Below are 7961 nucleotides of genomic sequence, written 5' to 3' on the forward strand. Positions count from 1 at the left end.
CGTCGCGAGGATTCCAACCGTATATTTGGTTTTGAATTTCGGCAACCGATGGCGGAGTTATGGCGAAACGAAGATAGCGGCGGTGGAGCGAGAAAAGTTGACGGGAAATGAAGAGAAAAATCCGGAAGATGGATGGAAGAGAACGTGATGTGACATATATATGTATATCTATATATCACAATATAATATGTGCACATGTGTTTAAATACGTGTACTCTTTTTATTCATTCGGGGTTAAAACTTGACCTAATGTAAATTATTTAAACTCTTGTGTGCTATAAAAATCGCATATGTATTTTCATATCGTCTATAAACCGATATTTACGAATTCATATTTTTAACACACAAATCAATTATTTTCAATCTCATTTAATCCCTTGATCACGTACTTAGTAACTCTTAATCATGATTAATATTTAATAAACTTAAAAAGAGTACGGGTTAATACATTCTCCCCAACCTAAAAAATTTTGTCCTCGAAATTTAAGTCTAGATAACAATCAAGGAACCAAACATTCATGGTTATTCATGAAAATATACTGTACCTGCCATACGTATATTCAAAAGATACTATGCATGTTATACGTATCAGCAGAATATACAGCAAATAATTCAGGATGTTCTGCTCGCATACAACTCTCGAGATCCCAAGTCGCTTCTTATACGCCTCTCCATTTACATTGGACCATAACCAATGGTATAGTCTAGTTTTGGAGTACCTTTTCTTTCTTGTGAAGGATACGAAGTGCGCTTTTCACGTATGACAGATCTGGTTCTAGCTGAACATCAATAGGTTGGATAATATGTGACTCATCATGATATGAATCTTGATGAGTATGATTAGCAAACATAATTATAAATTAAATCACACCCTCTAATCAATAAACAAAAGATCCAAAGTGTTTTTTCCAATATTTGAAACAAGCAAAATCGATAGAATTTGTATTTCTACCTTTAATTAACGGAACGATTAACAGAAATCACGAACAATCGAAACCAAAGAAAACCTTCAGATAACTTGTATATGACAATCTTCAGTGAGAAATCAAGTGACAAACGTTTTCAAGTAATTAAATTGTGAAAAGTTTGATTTGAAAACCAAAGAAACGCTTTAAAGAAAATTCTAGAGAGAATTTCAATAATTTTGTATAAAACTGAATCTGAATTCTTATTAATGAGAATAAACAAAGTATTTATAGTTTACAATAAAAAATAAGAGATATAGCAAAATATTGCCTAAAGATATCAAAGATATCATTTAGAAAGTTTCTTGGTAGGTCTAAAATAGTTAAAATAGACAAAAATGTATATTTATATCTATATAATATGTAGAAGTGGAGTTGCCCAATTTAGTAAGTTCCCGCCAAATGTATATTTTAAAAGGGGAAATCAAACTTATATTAAGCAAATATATAATAACGGGTGATATATATCAATTAGGGGTGATAACGGTGCGGTTTGGGCGGTTTTCTCACTAAATTCAAACCGAATTGTGATGTATGGTTTCGGTTTGAAAAAAAAAAATTAATCACAGTTTTTTTTATGTAAAAGTACATGTACGGTTTCGGGCGGTTTCGATCGGTTGCGAGTGGTAATACGGTTTTTTTCTTAAGAACATATAACGATAAAAAAACTTACAAACAAAGACAAATTTAAATAAAATAGAAGCTAAAATTAAATAGCTGGTATTACTTATTTCAAAAAATATTTGAAGTTTTCAACAAAATTTCCAAGGGAAAAAATACTTATGGTTGACAATTGAGAAAATATAATGAATTGTTTGACCACCGTTCGTTAAAGTAATGAGATGAAGTTAAGTTTTATTTTTTTGAGGGAGAAATTAAGTTTTATTTAATAGCTAATTTTGATCATATAATAATTTTTTTATTTATAAAAGAGTTTTAAAAAGATATTTTTTTCCAACCTCCAAATTTATCCTTAAATGTGCATGCATCATGAATGAGAATATAACAAAATTAATGGAAATGTGAAATAATATCATTAATTTTTAATTCCTCGAAGTTCCATTTATTATATTTAATTTTTTTATTTTGTAGCATCATGAATTTAATATTATTATTTTTAACATGAGTCAAATTTGAAAAAAAAAACTCTAATAAAATTGTGTTTTATTTAATAGTTGTTTGATGTTAAATATATAATAAATAATATAAAACTCAGTCATAAATAGTAAAACACTACGTGGTACGGTCGGCGAGGTTTTTCATTCAAATTGCCACCACACCATTATATGCGGTGCGGTTTGATTGTTTATTTTTCAATCACGGTTTAGTCAAAAAATTACAATTGGCGGTGTGGTGCGGTTCGGATCAGTCAGTGTGAGCGGTTTTTTTTTTATAAAGTTTGATCACTCCTAATATCAATCAATCCATGTATGTATAATACCAAATTTGTCATATATGTATCAAATGCATCAAAAATTTGAAGAGTTTTCTGGGGAAAAATCTGCACAACCAGAAGGATCTCATGTGGTTGATAGCAACCAGAAAAAAGAAGGGTCGGGACTTGGATTTGTCTCTTATCTCAAGGATATAAAGCTCGAATTGCCCAAGTTTAATGGTGACAACTCTCATGCCTGGCTATATAAAATTGAGAAGTATTTCTCAGTCCACTCCATCCCTGGACCAGTACGTCTTCAGATGGTGGCCTTCCATCTTGAAGGTCAAGCAGCTTCTTGGTATCAGTGGTTAGACCGTAATGGAGCTCTTACTGATTGGGATAGCTTTGTATCAGCTGTACAAGAACGTTTTGGTTCCTCTATCTACGATGACCCATTGGGCCAAATTGCTAAATTGGTGCAAACAGGGCGTGTTGCACCATTTCGTGCCGACTTCGAGGCTTTGATGAACCAAATAGTCGACGTCCCCACGTCCATGTTCTTGAATTTTGTTATATGGGGCTTAAAGCAAGAAATCAGAAGGGAGTTGTTCCTCGCCCCTCCGGCGACCCTTCAGGAAGCTATGGCTAAAGCCCAACTCTATGAAGAAAGGAATGATGATCTTTTTTGCCATTTCCAGCGTGATAATATCAGAACCAATTCTGGCAGCCCAATTCTCTCTCGATCTTCAACAGCTTCTCTTCACCATGGGGGAATAACTCGTCAACCTCATGTTCCAAAGATTCCCATAAAATGTTTAACTCTAGCTGAGATCCAAGACAAACGGGAGAAAGGGCTCTGTTTCAGCTGCGATGAGAAATTCAATCTCAATCATCGTTGCAAAAACAGAGTTATGATTCTCTTAGGCGGTGAAAGCAGTGAGGAAGGATATGATGACATCAACCAAGAAAACTTTCATGAACCCTTTGCCAAGCTTGACGAAGAAACAGAGGTCAGTCTGCATACTCTTACTAATACTCCAAATCCTCGCATATTTCGTATTACCGCCACTCATCACCAAGAACCAGTTGAAGTGTTGATTGATACGGGCAGTCACAATAATTTTATTCAAGAAGGGTTGGTGAATCTATTGGGCATTCCTTCCTCGACCACTAAACGTTTTCGTGTGTATATGGGTAATGGTCAACATTTGTGGTGTGACAGGATGTGCTCGCAAGTTTCTCTTATTTTGCAGGGCCATGAGTTTCACATTGACCTATATGTACTGCCTATTTTGGGGTTGGATGTGGTTCTTGGCATGCAATGGTTACGAACCTTAGGTCCTTGCTTACATGACCATGAGGCGCTCACTATGGAATTTTCTTGGAACAATCAGAAAATTTGTTTGAATGGAAATCAAATTTCAAAACCAGATTCTGTTTCTTATAACCAATTGTGCACATTGATCAGCAAAGGTTACTGTACTACTTTTTTTGCGTTGGTTGAAACAGAATCCACTAGGGAAGAGAACTTGGAATTCCTGCAAATCCCTGTCGCTGGCCGCGAGCTTCTAGAAAAATATTCAATGGTGTTTGACGAGCCCAAATCTCTTCCTCCTCACAGATCGGTGGACCATCGCATTCATCTATTACCAGGATCTGTTCCGGTAAACGTCCGTCCCTACCATTACCCCTATTTCCAAAAGGATACCATAGAAAAATTAGTGCAGGAGTTACTGGCCAATGGTTTCATACGGCGTAGCACCATCCCGTATTCCTCTCCGGTGTTGCTTGTTAAAAAAAAAGATGGATCATGGAGATTTTGTGTTGATTACCGTGCACTCAATGCACTCACAATCCGGGACCGTTTTCCGATTCCCACTATTGATGAGCTATTTGATGAATTAAAGGCTGCTCGAGTCTTTTCTAAATTAGATTTGAAAGGAATATTTTAATCCTTAAAATCATCCTATTTTGAAAAAGATTTTATTTATTATCTTTTGCCTTTCTTGGACATGAAGTTATTTATTTTTTTGATCAACTTGATTTGAAATATGATTAAGTTTATCAGATTATGGTATTATCGTATATCTATTGATTTAATTCCTTATTGTGTAGATTTATCTTGATCAAGATCTAGAGTCCTACGCCTACAAGAAAACATTCTAAAGAAGGATTCTTGGTCTTTTTATTAAAGAGAGGCATGCACAAGGAAGGGGAGACGGAGAGAGAGCTACGGATACATACGAGAGAATCTCTGAAGATTGTCACGGTTGTGGTTGCTTGAAGCCATGCAGAACACTCGAAGATTATTGATCGAAGGGTGTTTACATCTCACGTGTTTTGGCTTCAAGAGTTCTTCTCCTTACGATGTTTTTACTTATTCTATTCCATATAGAATTTTTAGGAGAACTTTTATTCTTTATTTCTCACTTGTTTTGAGAAATTGAATTTTACAATAATCACTAGTTTTAGGGTTTGTAAAATTCTTTGAAAGTTTTTCTAGTGAAGTTTTGCCTTGAGGCGCTGCAAGAGTATTTTATACTCTTGCTTAATTTATTTGAGTCTATTTATTTGGTTGCTTATTTTTTATACACGCTTAAAATTATTTTCCTCTGCAAATTACTCAAGGTGTTATAGTAGGTGTTGTCAACACCTTGTGACAACATCTCAAACTGTTTATGTGCAACCATTATTTCCTTACAAGTGGCATCAGAGCCATCTTCTTGATACACTAAGAACTGATCTTGGTTTGCTTATTTTATTACAGTGGAAAATATGGACTCATCGTCTGTTGCGAACTCGTTCTTGAAACCTCCAGTTCTTGATGGCACGAATTATGCACTATGGAAGAATAGGATGCGATATACTATTAAGGCTATGGATGTTCGTGCTTGACAAAGTATTCTGACTGGTTGGACTCCTCCAACGACGCAAGATGAAGATGGAGACTATATCATCAAGAAAGAAGAAACTTGGAATACCGAGGAAACACAAAGTTCAAGCTACAATGCTAAAGCACTCAATGCAATTTTTGCAACTGTAGATATGAGGATGTATGGGATCATATCTGACTGCACTATTGCTAAGGATGCATGGGATGCTCTTCAAGAACACTGTGAAGGAACTGATAGCGTGAGAAGAACAAGATTGATACTGTTAAACACAAGATTTGAAAATATCAAGATGGATGAGAATGAGACTATTGCTGATTATGATAAAAAAAAAAAAACTTAGGGAGATAGCTACAGAGGCGCATGCTCTTGGAGGACCTATTGCTAGTGAAGCCATGGTGAACAAGGTTCTTCGTTCCTTGCCTAAAAGATTCAATGGGAAGATTTGGGCGCTTGAAGAAGTAAAAGACACTTCAAAGATGAAGATGACTGAACTGATAAGCATTCTTCAAGTTTTTGAGATGAACAATAAAGAGCAAGAGAGGGATAAAGGAAAGTCAATAGCTCTTCAAGCTTCAAATCCTTCATATGAGGAATATATTCAATTCCATCAAGAAGTTCATCAATCTGATTTAGAAGATGATTCGATCTCTCTCATGACTAGGAAATTCAACGATTATTTGAAGAGGATGAAAGAGTCAAGAAAGACGTCTCAAAAACTCAAGGCTCCAATGTTCTTCAACAAGCCCCTAATGATTAATGGACCAGAACAGTCACCAAGGAAGCCTACTGATACTCCTAAGCCTCGAATTACGTCAGAAGGGAAAAAGAAGGTTGTTCAAAAGAAGTTGGACACTGTTCAATGTCATGCATGTCAAGGATTTGGACACTATACAAACGAGTGTGCCAACACGCTTAGGAAAGGGATGAACACGTTTTTAAGTGATGAGGAGTTAGAAGAAGAAAAACATGAAGATGAAGAGAGTCACACTGTCTTATCTGTCTTATTGGATAGCAAGAAGAAATTTCAAGTAAATCCTTTAGGTGTTGCCGCGGGTGTTGCCACACCTGGTCGCAACATCTCCCAAAGGTCAGTTTGTTTGAATTCCTCAATTACTGATAATATGTGTGATAATGATACAGGTGAAGAGACAATGTCTATAGAAGAAGCTCGGATGATGTTTGAAGAATTACATACTGATTGGATCGAAAGGAATAAAGTGAATACTATCCTTTCAAAGGAAAATTCTGATTTAAAGGCTGATGTGTCAAGGCTGGAAGTCATGCTGAGTAAGAAAGACATCGAGTTAAGCCAAATGAAGGAAGAACTCGGAAAGGCAAAAGCTACATTGGCTAAGTTCAACTCAAGCACCTCTAAGCTTGATTCTCTACTCATGATGGGAAGAGATGGTATGGCTAGTTTAGGTTTTGAAATTAACATATTTGAGATTGGAGAAAGTTTGAAAGGGCCTGTGTTTGTCAAGGAAAGTAGCAGTACAGAAAGCTCAAGCAAAAAGGCCTTACCAGTTGAACCTCCAAAATCAAAGCCACAGCCTACTGCCTCTTCAAAGTCTAGAAGGAAACGTAGGTACATTTGTCACTACTGTCATAGACCTGGTCACATTAAACCATACTGTTTCAAGCTGCAGGAAGACTACAAGTATAGATCTGCATCTAAGGTGTTGCCAATACCTCCCCACAACATCCCTAGAAACAGATATTATGTAAGAAAGGTTTGGGTACCAAAAGCTGATATTCAATGTCATATGATTTATACTGTTTTGAGAACTAATGTTTCAGGTGCATGGTACTTTGATAGCGATAGCTCTCGTCACATGACAGGTTCCAAGAAGTTTCTATCTGATTATGTTGAACAGAAGAGTGGAAAAGTAACCTATGGTGGAGGTTCAAAGGGAAACATTGTCGGAAAAGGGACTCTGAATATTGCTGGTCTACCCAAGCTTCGCAATGTGCTTCATGTTGAAGGATTAACCGCGAATCTAATAAGCATAAGCCAACTTTGTGATGATAATTTGCATGTGCAATTTGATAAGAAATTATGCAAAGTTTTTGATGAATCAAATCTCTGTGTCATGACAGGTACTAGGTCATCCGACAACTGCTATCAACTCGGAGAAGAGATGGCTTGTAGACACACCAAAGTTAATGAGTTTGATTTATGGCATCAAAAATTGGGTCATGCAAATTTCAAGACATTAAAGAACTTGAGTAAGTTGGATGCTGTGAGAGGTATGCCTAACTTAAAATTTGGTATTCCATTTGTGTGTGAAGCATGTCAGAAAGGGAAGCAGACTAGGGTGTCACACGAGGTGTTGCCAACATCTGTGACAACACGCTGCCCTGAACTTTTACATATGGACTTGATGGGTCCAATGGATGTTGAAAATTTCGGTGGTAAGAAATACTCTTTTGTTTGTGTGGATGATTTTTTACGATATACTTGGGTAAACTTTCTGAGAGAAAAATCGGACACATATGATGCATTCAATAAGATGCTCACTAAGATTTCGAACCTATACAATCTGAAGGTAATCAGAATTCGTATTGATCATGGTAAGGAGTTCGAAAACTCTTCTTTTGCTAGCTTGTGTGATAAGAAAGGTATTTCTCATGAATTTTCTGCTCCTAAAACTCCACAACAAAATGGGATTGCCGAAAGGAAAAATAGGACTTTGCAAAAAATGGCAAGAGTGATGCTAAGTTTTAAAA

At 36.1% G+C, this 7961-nt stretch overlaps 1 protein-coding gene across 1 annotated transcript; it reads left to right on the forward strand.

Annotated features, from left to right (window-relative positions):
• Nucleotides 1-2429: 2429 nt before the first annotated feature.
• LOC140889186 (uncharacterized) lies at nt 2430-4292 on the forward strand. The gene has a single exon (XM_073296892.1). The coding sequence runs from the start codon at nt 2430-2432 to the stop codon at nt 4290-4292; it is 1863 nt and encodes a 620-aa protein (XP_073152993.1).
• Nucleotides 4293-7961: the final 3669 nt, after the last annotated feature.

The sequence above is a fragment of the Henckelia pumila genome, chromosome 3, assembly GCF_033568475.1.
Source record: "Henckelia pumila isolate YLH828 chromosome 3, ASM3356847v2, whole genome shotgun sequence".
Taxonomy (NCBI): Eukaryota; Viridiplantae; Streptophyta; class Magnoliopsida; order Lamiales; family Gesneriaceae; genus Henckelia; species Henckelia pumila.

Excerpts from the sequence above, each read along its gene's own strand:
- LOC140889186 (XM_073296892.1), top strand. The coding sequence starts at position 2,430 with ATGCATCAAAAATTTGAAGAGTTTTCTGGGGAAAAATCTGCACAACCA.